This window comes from Haliotis rubra, unplaced genomic scaffold, assembly GCF_003918875.1.
Source record: "Haliotis rubra isolate DU_JTF1 unplaced genomic scaffold, ASM391887v1 Scf461, whole genome shotgun sequence".
Lineage (NCBI taxonomy): Eukaryota > Metazoa > Mollusca > Gastropoda > Lepetellida > Haliotidae > Haliotis > Haliotis rubra.
Genome location: NW_025767148.1, coordinates 52592 through 72480, shown reverse-complemented (window position 1 = coordinate 72480; position 19889 = coordinate 52592). Strand labels below are relative to the sequence as shown.

At 41.2% G+C, this 19889-nt stretch overlaps 1 protein-coding gene across 1 annotated transcript; it reads right to left on the bottom strand.

The window, feature by feature from the left end:
• Window positions 1-4200: 4200 nt before the first annotated feature.
• On the bottom strand, window positions 4201-19642 carry LOC124290310. Its single transcript, XM_046727023.1, has 2 exons — window positions 18539-19642; window positions 4201-4335 (listed from the first exon to the last, which is right to left on the bottom strand). Exons 1-2 carry the CDS (start codon window positions 19581-19583, stop codon window positions 4331-4333), a joined length of 1050 nt encoding a protein of 349 aa, XP_046582979.1. The 5' UTR covers window positions 19584-19642; the 3' UTR covers window positions 4201-4330.
• Between the last annotated feature and the right edge of the window lie 247 nt (window positions 19643-19889).

Genomic DNA, 19889 nt, shown 5'->3' with positions numbered 1-19889 from the left:
CTACATGTGAAATGGATGCAAATACTGCTTGAATATTGCTGCGTTTTGGCGATTGATATTGCTATGTGTAAACAGAAAATATAAAAAAATGTTACTTTGCAAGCAAAAATGTTAACAAAGATATGTTTAGATGTTCCTAAACATTTGTTCACAATATCAAAGGCACGTTTTACTTGTTTTCATTAATGCAAATCAGCAGAAAATGTTTTAAGAGACTGAAATCATAGGAATGATTTTTTTTTACAATTTTACACACTCTACAACAGTTGTTTCTTGTTTGAATAGTTGAAAAATGGTAACTTTCAATGGTTTATCATTGTCCCAAAACAGAAATTTATTTCAACCTTTCTTTTGGACATCAAAATCACTGTTATTGGTTTATTTATATAGGACAATTTAACTCTTCTGAAAAATATGCATTTCACCTAAATATGAATGCATTTGAGAATTTTGTTTCGTGATTTGCATAAAGCTGTGTTGTTAAGTTTTCTTGTAAACTAAAACCTTCTAACATATCTTTGATAGTGTTTCGGTAATTCATAAAGGTAGGAAGGTAACGTTTCTTTTGGCGTCTAGTGTATGTATCGGATTTAAACAATGATGGGGGCGGAGGGCTTTCCCAGTGGTTAAAGCATTCTCTCGTCACACCGAAGACCGTGGTTCGATTCCCAACATGGGTACAATGTGTGAAGCCCATTTCTGGTGTCCCCCTAGGTGGTATTGCTGGAATATTGCTAAAGGGGCGTACAACCATACTCACTCACTCACTGAAACCGTTATGGACGAACATGTTTCAGTATATTAAGCATTGCATGAAGTCACAGTTGAAGTTGACCTACTTCGAGTTATTCGAAGTTCCACACAGCCTCAAAATGTTGACTAAAAAAAAGAGGTAATAGGGAAAATATAGGGACCAGGCTGTTTCATCGAGTAAGTTCTACATATCAAACTTCAACGCAACGGCGTAACACGAAGCAATGATAATCACTGGAATGTCAGGTCCAGACTCGATTGTTTACAAACAGCATCGCACAGCTGTAATGTTGCTGAAACAAATATATACTCATGATATAGTCAGAATTATACACTCGACTCAGTTTAGCAGAGATTTCTTATGGGTAAAGAAAGGGTTTTGTCGCTTCTATCTAGCGAAAATCTCAAGCTCCTGAGAGTAAATGGGCAGTTTATCTAATAACAAAAACATGCGATTACTATCTATCTGTAACATGGCAGAACCTTTTTTTCACAGAACACACGTTCTGATGAACGAAGGTAACATTTATAGAGTGGCATTGACGCAGATGCAGTGGAAGATACAGAGACTGGGTCATCTGTAGAAGAAGGGTTGGTTATCTGCACGCTGTCATTGTAAGGAATTGATAAAGATCTGGTAATCATGGCAACCTGATTTAAAGGAAGTGGTTCATACTACCGTGAGTACTGCAATCTCCACAGCTAATATCCTTGTAATAAAAATCTCTTTTATGATCATCTCCCAAACTGATCTGGAACACGGCCAAAAGGCCAGACTTTTTAGCTATATATTTTCTTTTTCTTTGCATAATTCGCTTCATGAATCTCATTTGTGGGACTACAAGTACATCAAATTAGTCTGTGTTTTTTCTTCACTAACACCAACTTGCCGCACACTCTTGAGTCCCTCTCTTCACAAACACATCACTGCCTCATACGCCTGTGTCCCTCTTCACAAACACATCACTGCCTCATACGCCTGTGTCCCTCTTCACAAACACATCACTGCCTCATACGCCTGTGTCCCTCTTCACAAACACATCACTGCCTCATACGTCTGTGTCCCCTTCACAAACACATCACTGCCTCATACGTCTGTGTCCCCCTTCACAAACACATCACTGCCTCATACGCCTGTGTCCCTCTTTACAAATACATCACTGCCTCATACGCCTGTGTCCCTCTTCACAAACACATCACTGCCTCATACGCCTGTGTCCCTCTTCACAAACACAACACTGCCTCATACGCCTGTGTCCCTCTTCACAAACACATCACTTCCTCATACGCCTGTGTCCCTCTTCACAAACACATCACTGCCTCATACGCCTGTGTCCCTCTTCACAAACAAATCACTGCCTCATACGCCTGTGTCCCCCTTCACAAACACATCACTGCCTCATACGCCTGTGTCCCTCCTCACAAACACATCACTGCCTTAAACACCTGTCCTTCACAAACACATCACTGCCTCATACGCATGTGTCCCTCTTCACAAACACATCACTGCCTCATACGCCTGTGTCCCTCTTCACAAACACATCACTGCCTCATACGCCTGTGTCCCTCTTCACAAACACATCACTGCCTCATACGCCTGTGTCCCTCTTCACAAACACAACACTGCCTCATACGCCTGTGTCCCTCTTCACAAACACATCACTGCCTCATACGCCTGTGTAGCTCTTCACAAACACATCACTTCCTCATACCCATGTGTCCCTCCTCACAAACACATCACTACCTTACACACCTGTCCTTCACAAACACATCACTGCCTCATACGCCTGTGTCCCTCTTCACAAACACATCACTTCCTCATACGCCTGTGTCCCTCTTCACAAACACATCACTGCCTCATACGCATGTGTCCCTCTTCACAAACACATCACTGCCTTACACACCTGTCCTTTACAAACACATCACTGCCTCATACGCATGTGTCCCTCTTCACAAACACATCACTGCCTCATACGCCTGTGTCCCTCTTCACAAACACATCACTGCCTCATACGCCTGTGTAGCTCTTCACAAACACATCACTTCCTCATACGCATGTGTCCCTCCTCACAGCCAACACACACATCACTACCTTACACACCTGTCCTTTCACAAACACATCACTGCCTCATACGCCTGTGTCCTCTCTTCACAAACACATCACTCCCTCATACGCCTGTGTCCCTCTTCACAAACACATCACTGCCTCATACGCATGTGTCCCTCTTCACAAACACATCACTGCCTTACACACCTGTCCTTTACAAACACATCACTGCCTCATACGCATGTGTCCCTCTTCACAAACACATCACTGCCTCATACGCCTGTGTCCCTCTTCACAAACACATCACTGCCTCATACACCTGTGTCCCTCTTCACAAACACATCACTGCCTCATACGCCTGTGTCCCTCTTCACAAACACATCACTGCCTCATACGCCTGTGTCCCTCTTCACAAACACGTCCCTACCTCATACGCCTGTGTCCCTCTTCACAAACACATCACTTCCTCATACGCCTGTGTCCCTCTTCACAATCACCATACTGCCTCAAACGCTTCTCTCCCCCTTCACAAACACATCACTGTCTCACACGCCTGTGTCCCTCTTCACAAACACATCACTCCCTCATACGCCTGTGTCCCTCTTCACAAACACATCACTGCCTCATACGCATGTGTCCCTCTTCACAAACACATCACTGCCTTACACACCTGTCCTTTACAAACACATCACTGCCTCATACGCATGTGTCCCTCTTCACAAACACATCACTGCCTCATACGCCTGTGTCCCTCTTCACAAACACATCACTGCCTCATACACCTGTGTCCCTCTTCACAAACACATCACTGCCTCATACGCCTGTGTCCCTCTTCACAAACACGTCCCTACCTCATACGCCTGTGTCCCTCTTCACAAACACATCACTTCCTCATACGCCTGTGTCCCTCTTCACAATCACCACACTGCCTCAAACGCTTCTCTCCCCCTTCACAAACACATCACTGTCTCACACGCCTGTTTCAATCTCTTGACAAATACAACACATCTGTGTCCCTCTTTACAAATATCTGCATGAAAACGCAAAAACCGGTCAGCGACAATAAGCATCAAGGCAAACCGATACAGAGAAAGGGCAAAACATATTGTGGACGGTTGGAAACAAAAGTATAGGATAAAGCATGACATGCTTGCATTACGAATGCCCGAGGGTCATGCTTTATCCAACTTATAAACCGACCGAAGATATACTTTAGATATAATTTCAATATTTGGTATTTACTATTGAAAGCAACTGGGATGAGACTGGCAGCCGACGCCTCGCCTTGCACGCGCAATGCACGTGCTCTGCACGCGCTACCCGTGCCCTGCACGTGCGCTTCCCGCACTACCCGTCTTGGGAGGAACACACGGTTCATGCTGACAAAAAATCTTCGTCTTCACAGCGATCCTTCGTAGCCTAGTGGATCAAACCGCCAAGCGCGAAGTGTTTCGGGTTCGAAACCGGTTCGAAGTTTTCAATAACGTCATATTTCACGATCGCATTCAGTGATGGCAAGACAAAGTCGTATCAATCTTCAAAACAAGTAATAATTCAAAGTCAATTGCTCAGAAAACCCCCGGGCAGAGGGACGATATTGAAGTAATGCCCCCTAAGCAACGGGGCATCGGGATATGACAAGAAATACAGCCTCGTTAGAACAATAGAGTGACGCCACTGGAGGTTTATAATAGGGCTTAAGGTTGAGGTTAGTAAGGAGGCTGATAGTTTACAAACAAATTAATAACAGAAACTGCGCTAATGTTTGTATAATAAGTTGTTCTTAAATGTTAGTACAGACGTAGCGTTAATCAAGCTTACTGTATTGTCATTGAAGACCGCTTTCAGTACTGATATCTTTATATATCTAGAGTTAGTAAGTATCATACTTGATATTAATTCTAATTACGTTTGTAAGAGATGTTACCCAACGTTTATCAACAGGACCTCCACGAGCAGTTCCAGCAAGAACGTTCGTGCTAAACTCTGCCCTGTTGAATGTAAGCCATTGTATGCTATAACTTTCTCAAAATAAGACTTCCCATAAATTGTATGAAACGCAATAGCTAACTAGAATATAAAATCTTTCACTTAACCGCCGTAATAAGAAAACGCACTGTTGTTTATTGAAGAGCACTCCGTTACCGTCCAAATTGCCACTTCTCCAGACTTAAACGAAATTCCAAGATCCATTTATCAAATCATTAAGTGAACTCCAAAGGAAGGAGCTCCTCTAATTGGCAGAGGTAATGTTGCACATTAACTGATGAATCTGATTATCCTGCATATCGCGGACTAACAGGGTATCAGTCTGCTTGTTTCCCATCTGTATCTCTCACTGAACGACGGGTAATGGTTTCAGTGCTTCTCACAGAGCCTTCTTACAAAACTACCAGTCCCTCGGCTCTGCCACCAGAGATGCGCTGAGATTAATTGAACAAGCAGCTTTGAGAAACGCCGGTGCCTGTGTTCACTTGCACGAGTCTCGAAAGGTAATGATTAATAGTTTAAATGATAATTTCTAAACAATATTAATATCCCTCTAACAGACTGGCGTCCTTAGACTCGGGGGCGTAAAAACAGGTTTCAAGACGAAACCATATCTACCTAACCATAACTACAATTTCATTTTGATTTTCAATACTTTTCATAAATTACCACCACCCCCCACCCCACTCTGACTGTCCGCTGATCTAGACCTGCATCTTTACAGGATAGAATTACTATACATGGGCTAAACCTTCAGTACAGCCTTAAAGCTTGGAGCAAGGCTAGCGCCTGTGTTGGACGGCGCGACGTAGTTAATGAACCACTATTTATGTTCGGTGTGCATATGGTTAGAATCTAATCGTTAACATGCACAACAATTTATATCATGACTGTTTAGAGGGAAACTTGTAGGGTTCTTTTAATCAGAAGGTAATGTGGGAACTCAATGTAACATAATCCCAGAGCGATACGATTCTAACAGCACTAACTGTACAATCACATCAAGACGATTTAAACTGTTTTCCCCTGTGAACATCCGGGTTATATTTTTCCAGTGTCGCTATATTAAAAACGGCCGGAGTAATTGTTTTTCTTTTAATTCTAAATTTTTACTTATTACTGTATTTAAAATGTTTCTGAATAAATAACAAGTGTAGAGACATGGAAACTAGACTAACGCTTAGTCTCAAAATATGTATAATAGTATCAAATAAATCCATTTAGATTGAAAAGGCGTCCCAGAAAATCTGGCCCCGATTTCTCGAAACAAACTTATGTTTTTACTCAAATTTCAAACTGAGTTTGACAAGTTGAAACAGCTGGGTTTTTAACTCAACTGCATTTTAAAAATAAAAAAAGCCCAAACAACTTAAGTAATCCATCCACCAAACTCAAATTGTCTACTAAGTTTGAGTTCAATGTCGATTTCAGTTCATTCTGGCATATGCATTTTCTCAAATTTGAGTAAAAACTGTAACTTAAGTCAAAACTCAGACTTAAGTTTGTTTCGAGAAATCGGGGCCTAGACTTACTTCAAATAGTGCTTTAGCTTTGCAGGGAGGGCAACGCATTAGGGAAAATAATGTGGTTCAGGGACTCTGAGCCAGTGGTTTTAACTGTTTTCTATTACATCTGTAAAGCCTTAATTTGGTACCATGATTACTGCATTAAGTGAATTGCTATTCGTATGTTTGTATCCAAATAGAAACAACGAAATTCTTTCCGTGTTCGTAAGACATTTTGGCTAAAGGTAGAGTCGGTTGTACAGTTGTGACTATATCCTGTGTTTGTTTGACGCCACATTCAGTCTACAAACGATCGAGTCTGGGCCAGACAATCCAGTGATTGACACTATAAGATATAATGAAGGAGCATGAATTTATGAATCGGTATCAAATAGTGATGATATCAGGTGTTCGCGAAAACGTGAACGTATAATGCTCTACCGGTGGCACCTGTCATAAACATAGGCAAAGGCTTGTTCATCTGGAAACATTCGATATGTTTTCATCACTAAAATGTACTCAGGTCAGTTTTCAGCCAATCTGAAAGTTTCTCCCATATATCATGGATAATACACAATACACGAGTGGTTGTTTCAGATGCTTCATGACATAGTAAACAAACATGCACATGTTATATTTGGGATTACACTTTCTTAGTAAAGTACAGATTCTAGTACTTTTTTGGTTGAGTCCCATCCGGGATTCAAACCCACACCCTCATAGTCAGGCACCTAATCGCCAGCACACAAAGTCAGACGCCTAGACCGCTCAGCCACCGCGGCTTCCACAAAAATGAAGTCGGACAACTGGTAGTCTAGACTGAGGACTTTGTGTACCCCTCTGATAAGTGTTAATTGGCACGGATCCCACGGCCGAAAGCTATGAAATACACAATGCCAATTTAGAAAGTGGTCAAATGTAACATATGTTATATTTGGGATTACACTTTCTTAGTAAAGTACAGATTCTAGTACTTTTGTTGTCCGACTTACATTTTTGTGGAAGCCGCGGTGGCTGAGCGGTCTAGGCGTCTGATTCTAGGTATGGAAGAGCTTGCAGCTCCACGGATTCCTTATTGCTTCTCGGGATCAGTGCACAAGAGGTCCCCAACCTGGATCTAGTGCAATAGGTAGCAGAGGTGAGGTGAAATTGGGTTTAACGTCGTGCTTGAGAATATTTCGCTCATATGACGACGTGCATGCGTGTGTATGTGTATGTGCGGCAGTAAAGCATGAATACCCCACTCAGACACATTATACTGACTCCGAGAAGACCAGTCCTTGTTGTACCCATTAATGCCGAGCGCCAGGTAGGGACCAACAAGTACCATATTTTAACGTCTTTTGGTATGACGCGGTCGGGGATCGAACCCGCGACCTTCCGCTCTCCGGGCGGACGCTCTAACCACTGCACCACGGTGGCGGTCAATAGGTAGCAGAAGAAGGAGAAGAGAAGCAAAGTTGGAAACCTTTTCCACATCCATCAGAAATCGCTGCTAGCAGCAGAGTCGATTGTACAACCGTGACTATATCATGAGTATATATGTGTTCCAGCAGTATTACAGCTGTACGATGTTGATTGTAAACAAATCGTGTCTGGACCAGACAATCCAGTGATTGTCACTATGTGATACGAAGACAGCGCATGTGTTTATGAATCACAATGAAGTAATGATGATACCAGGTGTTCGCGAAAAGGTGAGCGTATCCTGCCCCACCGGTGACAGATTATTTTCTCACTTACACTCCCTGTTATTGCTACTTGATGTGGTAATGTCAGTAATGACATTGACACAGTTACTATATAATACTAAGACGTTACACGATATCATTTACTCGAGTACATCTGTCATATGGTAATGGGTAAGAATCAGTTACTCTAGTCCATCTGTCATATGGTAATAGGTAACAATCAGTTACTCTAGTACACCTGTCATATGGTAATAGGTAAGAATCAGTTACTCTAGTACACCTGTCATATGGTAATAGGTAAGAATCAGTTACTCTAGTACATCTGTCATATGGTAATAGGTAAGAATCAGTTACTCTAGTACATCTGTCATATGGTAATAGGTAAGAATCAGTTACTCTAGTACATCTGTCATATGGTAATAGGTAAGAATCAGTTACTCTAGTACATCTGTCATATGGTAATAGGTAAGAATCAGTTACTCTAGTACATCTGTCATATGGTAATAGGTAAGAATCAGTTACTCTAGTACATCTGTCATATGGTAATAGGTAAGAATCAGTTACTCTAGTACATCTGTCATATGGTAATAGGTAAGAATCAGTTACTCTAGTACATCTGTCATATGGTAATAGGTAAGAATCAGTTACTCTAGTACATCTGTCATATGGTAATAGGTAAGAATCAGTTACTCTAGTACATCTGTCATATGGTAATAGGTAAGAATCAGTTACTCTAGTACATCTGTCATATGGTAATAGGTAAGAATCAGTTACTCTAGTACATCTGTCATATGGTAATAGGTAAGAATCAGTTACTCTAGTACATCTGTCATATGGTAATAGGTAAGAATCAGTTACTCTAGTACACCTGTCATATGGTAATAGGTAAGAATCAGTTACTCTAGTACTTCTGTCATATGGTAATAGGTAAGAATCAGTTACTCTAGTACATCTGTCATATGGTAATAGGTAAGAATCAGTTACTCTAGTACATCTGTCATATGGTAATAGGTAAGAATCAGTTACTCTAGTACATCTGTCATATGGTAATAGGTAAGAATCAGTTACTCTAGTACATCTGTCATATGGTAATAGGTAAGAATCAGTTACTCTAGTACATCTGTCATATGGTAATAGGTAAGAATCAGTTACTCTAGTACATCTGTCATATGGTAATAGGTAAGAATCAGTTACTCTAGTACATCTGTCATATGGTAATAGGTAAGAATCAGTTACTCTAGTACATCTGTCATATGGTAATAGGTAAGAATCAGTTACTCTAGTACATCTGTCATATGGTAATAGGTAAGAATCAGTTACTCTAGTACACCTGTCATATGGTAATAGGTAAGAATCAGTTACTCTAGTACACCTGTCATATGGTAATAGGTAAGAATCAGTTACTCTAGTACATCTGTCATATGGTAATAGGTAAGAATCAGTTACTCTAGTACATCTGTCATATGGTAATAGGTAAGAATCAGTTACTCTAGTACTTCTGTCATATTGTAATAGGTAAGAATCAGTTACTCTAGTACATCTGTCATATGGTAATAGGTAAGAATCAGTTACTCTAGTACATCTGTCATATGGTAATAGGTAAGAATCAGTTACTCTAGTACATCTGTCATATGGTAATAGGTAAGAATCAGTTACTCTAGTACATCTGTCATATGGTAATAGGTAAGAATCAGTTACTCTAGTACATCTGTCATATGGTAATAGGTAAGAATCAGTTACTCTAGTACACCTGTCATATGGTAATAGGTAAGAATCAGGCCATCTTGAAATTGTGAATAGAAACGACAAAACCCTTACCACATCCGTCATAAATCGATACATAGTCGATTGTACGATTGCGACTCTATCACGATTATGGCAAATTTGATTAGATGAAAATATATAAACGAACAGTCATTAAATTTTCATATTTAATAGAAGAGATCAATGTTGGAAAGTAACTAAACCAAATTAAGAATGTTTTCACAAAAAACCAATTTCATGCTCTTGCTGAACGAAAGTTAAATTACAGCAATATCATTCCCTCGTTCTAAGTTTCACATACCACTCTTAAGAAATTAGGACCGCCTCCGTGGTGTAGTGGTTAGAGCGTCCGCACGGAGAGCGGAAGGTCGTGGTTAAAGCGTTCGAGCATCACGCCGAAGACTCGGGTTTGATTCCCCACATGGTTGCGATGTGTGAAGCACACTTCTGGTGTCGCCCGCCGTGATATTGCTGGAATATTGTGCTAAAAGCGGCGTAAAACTGAACTCATTCAACCACTCACTAAAGAACAAACAATTGTTGCACTGTGGGTTCAAATTGAACCCGACCGCCTCCGTGGTGTAGTGGTTAGAGCGTCCGCCCGGAGAGCGGAAGGTCGCGGGTTCGATCCCCGACCGCGTCATACCAAAAGATGTTAAAGTATGGTACTTGTTGGTCCCTGCCTGGCGCTCGGCATTAATAGGTACAACAAGGATTGGTCGGCTCGGAGTCAGTATAATGTGTCTGAGTGGGGTATTCATGCTTCACTGCGGCATGGTATCTCAGTGGGCTAGCACTATAAAACCAGCTTAAGTCTGGGCTAGTACAAGCAGCCGCACATACACATACACACGCATGCACGTCGTCATATGAGCGAAATATTCTCAAGTACGACGTAAAACCCAATTTCACCTCACCTCACCTTAAGAAATTAAAGGACATCCTGCTTTCTTGATATTACGGTAGGTAGGTTGTCATATGGTAATATTCAGCAAAAGGGTGTAGTGCAAGATCCACAGAATAGATATACAGTAAATAATATGTGTTTACTATTGGGGGACAGGTGAAAGGTGGTTGGTTGGTTGTTTAACGCCGCACTCAGCAATATTCCAGGCGGAGGTCTGTAATTAATCGAGCCTTGACCAGACAATCCAGTGATACGATGACATGTGTCAACCAAGTTAGGGAGCCTGACCACCAATCCCGTTAGTTGCAGAAGAAAAAGCTAAATCGACAAATATGATTGATGGAAAATAGAAAAACGACCTGTCGAGGAAAGGCCATTACGTTAAAGCGTTGTCTTGCACTTAGTATTACATTATGTTTGTGTAATGACTGATGCTAATGGTCTACACTGAAGGTGATGAGGATACTGTATACCCCGTGTTGTGATGGCTGTAGTGTAAGTGCAACAATAACATTATAAGTTATCACATCGTGTTGAGGGAAATACGGGGTTTTATCAGTCCCGAGTAAGGTTGTATTTGTATTCACAACTTTACTCGGGACTGATAAAACCCCGTATTTCCCTCGACACGATGTAATAACGCATTTATCTAGCCGAATGTTTTTACTAAATCAAAAGAAAACAATACGCATCGAATCGACTTGTTTTTATTTATGTGAGATGCCATGTTGACACCAGCTGATCGACTGACCTCAATGCAGCGCACGTTACTAAAGGCTTGGCGATGTACGCTTTTCTCAGTTCGCGTGGTCACCGAGGCGTGGCGGGATAAGACGACTTTTGTACTCCCTGCTCGCGGATCGTGACGGATGTACATGGTATTTTATCAGAGTCACGTGAACCAATCAAAACTCGACATTCTTACATGAGGCTGGATAATGTTCATTAATAGATGCTGAACTAGTTTTTGTCAGGTATAAGTAATACATTTTCGTGGTGATATAATATCCTACTTATTCGCACATAGTTTCGATGTCATGAAATATTTGCGGACACATTTGTAGAAGGATATGAAAAAAAATAATCTTATACTTTTCGTTTGAGTGACAGAATGCTGATATCAGTTCACCAAGTGAGCGTATCGTCTGAAACGACATACACATTACTCTGCTGTTTTCCATAATATCGTCAATCGTTTCCCCCATTTTGAATTTCTTCGACTCCATAATATCACAATATTCCACTGGCCAGCCAACAGGATGTAGATTGGTCCAGTCGAGTATTTTATCTCTGGGATGCCATTAGTCGTCTAGTCGGCTGGACGCCCAACAACAGACATTGGACGCCATGTTCCTCGCTTTTCAGGAAGGTGGCAAGCTGTTCCACCAGCAGTTGAGCGGAGATCATTATTACCCTCGATACTCAGCCGAAGCCCATGTTGGAATTTATGCCCACAAAGTTCATGGCCGCAAAACTGAGAATGAGAATAAACCCAGCTGACCCCAGGCACGTGGGACTTGTAGGGACCATGTGTACTTAACCGTGGCGGCAAAGATTTCTGTAATAGATGCTTGAAGAAAAAAGAAAGAAAAAAAAGAAGGTTCACACAAGCATTTAATTCGCAGTTTACTAATGAACACAAAAACACGACATATCTGAGAGAGAGTACACGACATTTTGCACACCACAATAAGAAGGTTCACACAAGTATTTTATTCGGTCTACTAATGAACATAAAAACACGACATATCTGAGAGAGAGTACCGGACATTTTGCACACCACAATAAGAAGTTTCACACAAGTATTTTAATCGCAGTCCTAATGAACACAAAAACACGACATATCTGAGAGAGAGTACCCGACATTTTGCACAGCACAATAAGAAATTTCACACAAGTATTTTATTCGCAGTCTACTAATGAACACAAAAACACGACATATCTGAGAGAGAGTACCCGACATTTTGCACACCACAATAAGAAATTTCACACAAGTATTTTATTCGCAGTCTACTAATGAAAACAATGACGGTTCCGCTCCATTTAATTTGAAATGATATTAATGCCGCAGAAAAGAGTAATACAACAAAAACGTTTCGATACGAAAAACACACACGGCTGATAGCCTAACATCTGTTTTATCTATATATCTGGGAAATGTCATGCAATGCTGGCAGGATATATAAACGTTCTCAGTCAGCTATCTGGTTTACTCCAAAAAGTGAGACGTCCCAAAAGTTAGACACCCCAGTTGTCAGTCAAATCAATCAGGCTTGGTTCACATTCTTGCATGTATAGTGAATGATGTGAAAGATGTGAAATGTTAAATCTTGAATGATTTGATTGGCTTGTTTGAGTGGCATTTTTAGAAGTTGAGACGTACAATATGGAACACGTTTTTATGGATAACAACTTCTTCTTTTCGTGAGTGCGACTGATACAGATTTTGTACCGTTGTCAAGCACTCTTGCTTGACAACGGTACAAGAATCTGTATCGAAACGTCGCACTCACGAAATAAAGAAGTTGTTATCCATGAAAACGTGTTCCAGATTTGATTGACCATTTAAATTGTCCATTGTTGGATTAGTACATTTGGACTAGTCCATTAATTAACGAAGGTAACAATGTAGTGAACCTCAGTGCAACCAACCATAACCTTTGTTGTTTTAACGCGTTAACTTTTGGGACGTCTAACTTTTGGGAGGACACCAGCTATCTGGAACAAAACATGTCCAGATAAACAGCTAAATGATGAAATTGAGATCGTCTATAAACAACAAACCAAATGAAACAAGTTTTAAGTTCAGTGAAGTATATAACCCTTTAAAGCACAAAGTTCACCTTCAAAACACCTATCCCATTGTTGCATGCATTTGGTCACAACATCTCAGCACGCAATGTTCTGTCAACAGCAACAATTGTGGTGATATCAAGCATACATTCTGGTTTCCGCGTCAAACACAGAAGTTGCTGCCTTGAAGATCGAGAAGATCCCGTGAAGCTCCGGTTTGGAATGGGTGTTCAGAAACCCATGCTTGTCACAAGAGGCGCCTAATGAGTGGTCAGGCTCGCTCACTTGTTTGACACGTGCCAACGTATCCTAATTGTGAAGATCGATGCTCATGCTGTTGATCACTGGATTATTTACAGACCGCCGCAGTATAGCTGGGATATTGATGCGTGCGGCGTAAAACAGCAAACACAGCAAAAAGGGCAACGTAGCAACAGTTGTGAAACTTAATCATCACCGTTTAGCAAAAATGTAACATGCAAGTATAATTCTTTAAATGCAACAATAGAGACGACGAAAAGCCAAACCAGTCGCAATCATAGTCCACAGTAAACAAATCCATGACAACTTCTTCCTCAGGACCTGTGAGAGGGAATATTCCGCTTCCCATGTCAAACACAGGAGCTGCTGCCGCGGAAAATGCCATTCACTTGCTCGGTGCCATGTACTGCCCGGTCTCGTACACAATCCGTACGATGCTGTGTCTGCAAGCGACGTAGTCACGGGTGCCTCGTTAATGTGAACTGATTATTCACAATGATGTTCTGTCAGAGGAAACTGGATTTGTATCACGGATTAGCGAGAAACTAATGATGGTTCAATCACGGGTTTTCAAATCACAATATCCACCTCCAATTGAAACGACCGATGAAGTATACATATGCAACAGGTTATGATATTGTAACTAAAATGCAATACACAGCAGGTTTATCAACTCACCTTAGAAAAATACACGAAAAAGCATCAACGGTTGTTTTTTTCTTCAAATATTACCTTCCAAGGTAATGTGGTAGTAAAATCAGCTGTTAAAATCAGACGTGCTTATTCTGATTCGAAACTACAGATTGACCAATTAAGATTGAGTACTTTCCAAATTCATGGGTTATCTATTACGGATTTCAGGAAATCAAACACAAAAGTAAATCAACAACCCCCTTCATGATTATTGACTTGCGAATAAAAGCAACACCATTGTGAGTCAGATTAACAGCACCAATGATAGGACCGTTCCCACTGAAGTAGATGGAGTCCCTATACAGTATCATGTTCCAGGGCCTAGCATAAAGTGTAGTCACCCCTGAACTCAAATGATTGGACACCGTCATCTTCATCAGTGTCTTCCAGTAATTATAATACAACGCACCAGTTGTCTGATCTAGGGCTACCCCATACATGTAACGTCCTGTGGCTAAAGTTTCAAGACCTTGTCCATCATATGTCACCGAGAACAGTTTCCCGTAGTTACACCCATATATCTTCTTTCTCCTTGTATCAAGGGTGATTTGCTTTGGAACGCCTCCGTACTTGGATAAGTTAATGATGGTACTAAAGTCTTTACCTTGTGTGGACATTCTGGAAATTGTGTACTGTGGTCGAAACGTGGACAAGAATACGATGTCCTGCCCTTCATCCACTGCCATGCCAGTTGCTTCTACTCCTCTATGTAGCACTGTAGCTTGATTTGTGTCCAGTGTAGATGACATTATGATATCAGGGTTGTCTAATCCTATGAGAAGTTTTTTAGTCTTTGCTATGTAAGCAACACAACCAACATTCTTCACATTATGATACGGATAGACACTGAGGGAGTTGTTGTGGATGTTGAGTTGACGAAACTGATGCTTGTAGCGTGACCAGAGTGGAGCAATCAGGATCCTACTTTTCTCCTCATTCGGCCTTGGTGTCGTCAATGACGTTGTCAACGCAGATGGTCTGGGTGTCGTCACTGACGTTGTCAACGCAGATGGTCTGGGTCTCGTCACTGGCGTTGTCAAAGCAGGTGATTGCGGGGTAGACGTAGTATTAACAGTAACGGGAGTAGACTCAGGCACAAGAGATGACTTCGGTTGTGATATTTTGAACTGATCCGTCTCATTACAAACCCGGGCCTTCTCCAAGACAGATTCATGAAACACGATCGTCTTGACCTGAAGGTCTTTAAGAGATCTTGACACATGATGCAATTGTCTCTTCATCTGATGGTAACCATGTTTCACATGCCTCAGTTCTGAGACGACCTCACTTTTCACAATGTCTTGAAGAGAATCTCCTTGCAGAATCTCAGCCATGGTTTGTTTCACTTGATCCCGTATGTTTTCCTTTAGTTCAGCTCGCAATGCTGTCTTAGCATCATCTATGATATTTAGTATTCTTTTCTCCATTCGCAGAGAATCCATCTTGTTATCAAGCAGTTCCGTCTCCAACTGGTCTAGTCTGTCCATGACAGACACAGTACTGTCATGGCAGTTACAAAAACAGACCATGGACGTACACATCAGAAGCACTGAAAGACATGGACACTCAGCCATCATTCAATCCTTTGAGAAGACCTTTCTGTCAAAGTAAAATGTACGTGTATCCGACGTTGTTTGCTGCTGACTGGTTGATGTGACGTACAAGTATACATTAACTAGGTTATCACTATGTTTTCAGTGTTGGAGGTCGCCCGTGATGAATATCTCTCGGGTTATCACTATTTACGTAACATAGCAGGCACCTGCCTGTTTATCACTGGTTAGTTAACCCTCTATATGCCTATAGTCCGTTTGGCTCAGCAGACCGATGAATTGCAATCTAACTCAGAAAATATATAAATATATAATGCTCAATGAAACACTGATCATAATAAACACCAGACCAACTCTGTGAGTTTTTTGCAGAGTTTATGTCCTGAAAATGAAAAGGTTTTTAAACAAACTCCGTGGGTCTCTCAAAATGTACGTAAACTAACTGTATTCTTGTCCAATGTTTGAAAAGCTTCCATTTTATTTTGAAGGAATCTTAAGCAAAGTCATATCCAAAATTTTACACATGTGGGTAATGTGGTTAATGAGATATTAGTCATCACAACACATTGGGGTATAATATTTCTAACAAAACTGCAGAAAATGAAAAACGATCTGTCATTCGGTACCTCTTGGATAATGGTATGCCCTCAGAGTATATCATATATAATATGTTCAGTATAGTATTGGCTGACTTCCGTCATAATCAACAGTCAAAGATTTGGATTGCTTGATTTATATTTAGTCGGAGGCTGTTTTTTAAGGACACCCCCATTTCAAAATTCCTAAAACATTGTGTCTAGATATTCAAGCTAGCACTGTTTACAATATATTGTGAGCTGACACTTGTGTGACCATTCAGTGTTTAGTTTGAACCCTTGGCATCATGTATGAATAAGTGAAACATCAGAATAGGTTATGTCATTATGATTACGTCATCTGAAAGGGGATGGGTAGTGTCTCCAAAACGAGCTCTTTCAGTCAACATGAAGGGGGGAGTCACTTTAACAAGCGATTGTAATTTCAAATTGATGTTTTATGAACATTAATGTTTAAGTGTGATTCTAGGGGACTTCTATCAATCTCAAACACACAAAATAGTTCATGCATATTTTTTGTTTCCTGAGGTTTTTGATGCATTTATTGTAGATTTTGCGTTTTTTGAGGGTACCAAGATAAAAGGTCAAACAAAATGGGGATCGTTAGACTGGAGACAGGTACGGGTTAGAATGAACCTTCAGAAACCCATGTTGTCGCAACAGGCGACTAACGGGTGATCAGGCTCGCTGACTTGGTTGACACGTTCCAACGTATCCTAGCTAATTGTAAAGATCGATGCTCATGCTGTTGATCACTGGATTATTTACAGACCGTCGCAGTATAGCTTGGATATTGATGCGTGCGGCGTAAAACAGCAAACACAGCAAAAAGGGCAACGTAGCAACAGTTGTGAAACTTAATCATCACCGTTCAGCAAAAATGTAACATGCAAGTATAATTCTTTAAATGCAACAATAGAGACGACGAAAAGCCAAACCAGTCGCACAGTCCACAGTAAACAAATCCCATGACAACTTCTTCCTCAGGACCTGTGAGAGGGAATATTCCGCTTCCCATGTCAAACACAGGAGCTGCTGCCGCGGAAAATGCCATTCACTTGCTCGGTGCCATGTACTGCCCGGTCTCGTACACAATCCGTACGATGCTGTGTCTGCAAGCGACGTAGTCACGGGTGCCTCGTTAATGTGAACTGATTATTCACAATGATGTTCAGTGAGAGGAAACTGGATTTGTATCACGGACTAGCGAGAAACTAATGATGGTTCAATCACGGGTTTTCAAATCACAATATCCACCTCCAATTGAAACGACCGATTTGACGGCAGCATAACCATGAAGTATACATATGCAACAGGTTATGATATTCTAACTAAAATACAATACACAGCAGGTTTATCAACACACCTTAGAAAAATACACGATAAACCATCAAGGGTTAGTATTTTTCTTTAAATATTACCTTCCAAGGTAATGTGGTAGTAAAATCAGCTGTTAAAATCAGACGTGCTTACTCTGATTCGAAACTACAGATTGACCAATTAGGATTGAGTACTTTCAAATTCATGGAATTATTTATTACGGATTTCGGGGAATCAAACACAAAAGTAAATCAACAGACCCCTCCATGAATATTGGCTTGCGAGTAAAAGCAACACCATTGTGAGTCAGATTAACCGCACCAATGATAGGACCGTTCCCACTGAAGTAGATGGTGTCCCTATACAGTATCATGTTCCAGGGCCTAGCATAAAGTGTAGTCACCCCTGAACTCAAATGATTGGACACCGTCATCTTCATCAGTGTCTTCCAGTCATTATAATACAACACACCAGCTGTCTGATCTAGGGCTACCCCATACATGTAACGTCCTGTGGCTAAAGTTTCAAGACCTTGTCCATCATATGTCACCGAGAACAGTTTCCCGTAGTTACACCCATATATCTTCTTTCTCCTTGTATCAAGGGTGATTTGTTTTGGAACGCCTCCGTAATTGGATAAGTTAATGATAGTACTAAAGTCTTTACCTTCTGTAGACATTCTGGAAATTGTGTACTGTGGTCGAAACGTGGACAAGAATACGATGTCCTGCCCTTCATCCACTGCCATGCCAGTTGCTTCTACTCCTCTATGTAGCACTGTAGCTTGATTTGTGTCCAGTGTAGATGACACTATCATATCAGGGTTGTCTAATCCTATGAGAAGTTTTTTAGTCTTTGCTATGTAAGCAACACAACCAACATTCTTCACATTATGATACGGATAGACACTGAGGGAGTTGTTGTGGATGTTGAGTTGACGAAACTGATGCTTGTAGCGTGACCAGAGTGGAGCAATCAGGATCCTAATTTTCTCCTCATTCGGCCTTGGTGTCGTCACTGCCGTTGTCAACGCAGATGGTCTGGGTGTCGTCACTGACGTTGTCAACGCAGATGGTCTGGGTGTCGTCACTGACGTTGTCAACGCAGATGGTTTGGGTGTCGTCACTGACGTTGTCAACGCCGATGGTCTGGGTCTCGTCACTGGCGTTGTCAAAGCAGGTGATCGCGGGGTAGACGTAGTATTAACAGTAACGGGAGAAGACTCAGGCACAAGAGATGACTTCGGTTGTGATATTTTGAACTGATCCGTCTCATTACAAACCCGGGCCTTCTCCAAGACAGATTCATGAAACACGATCGTCTTGACCTGAAGGTCTTTAAGAGATCTTGACACATGATGCAATTGTCTCTTCATCTGATGGTAACCATGTTTCACATGCCTCAGTTCTGAGACGACCTCACTTTTCACAATGTCTTGAAGAGAATCTCCTTGCAGAATCTCAGCCATGGTTTGTTTCACTTGATCCCGTATGTTTTCCTTTAGTTCAGCTCGCAATGCTGTCTTAGCATCATCTATGATATTTAGTAGCCTTTTCTCCATTCGCAGAGAATCCATCTTGTTATCAAGCAGTTCCGTCTCCAACTGGTCTAGTCTGTCCATGACAGACACAGTACTGTCATGGCAGTTACAAAACCAGACCATGGACGTACACATCAGAAGCACTGAAAGACATGGAAACTCAGCCATCATTCAATCCTTTGAGAAGACCTTTCCGTCAAAGTAAAATGTACGTGTATCCGACGTTGTTTGCTGCTGACTGGCTGATGTGACGTACAAGTATACATTAACTAGGTTATCACTATGTTTTCAGTGTTGGAGGTCGCCCGTGGTGAATATCTCTCGGGTTATCACTATTTACGTAACATAGCAGGCACCTGCGTGTTTATCACTGGTTAGTTAACCCTCTATATGCCTATAGTCCGTTTGGCTCAGCAGACCGATGAATTGCAATCTAACTCGGAAACTAACAAATATGTAATGCTCAATGAAACGCTG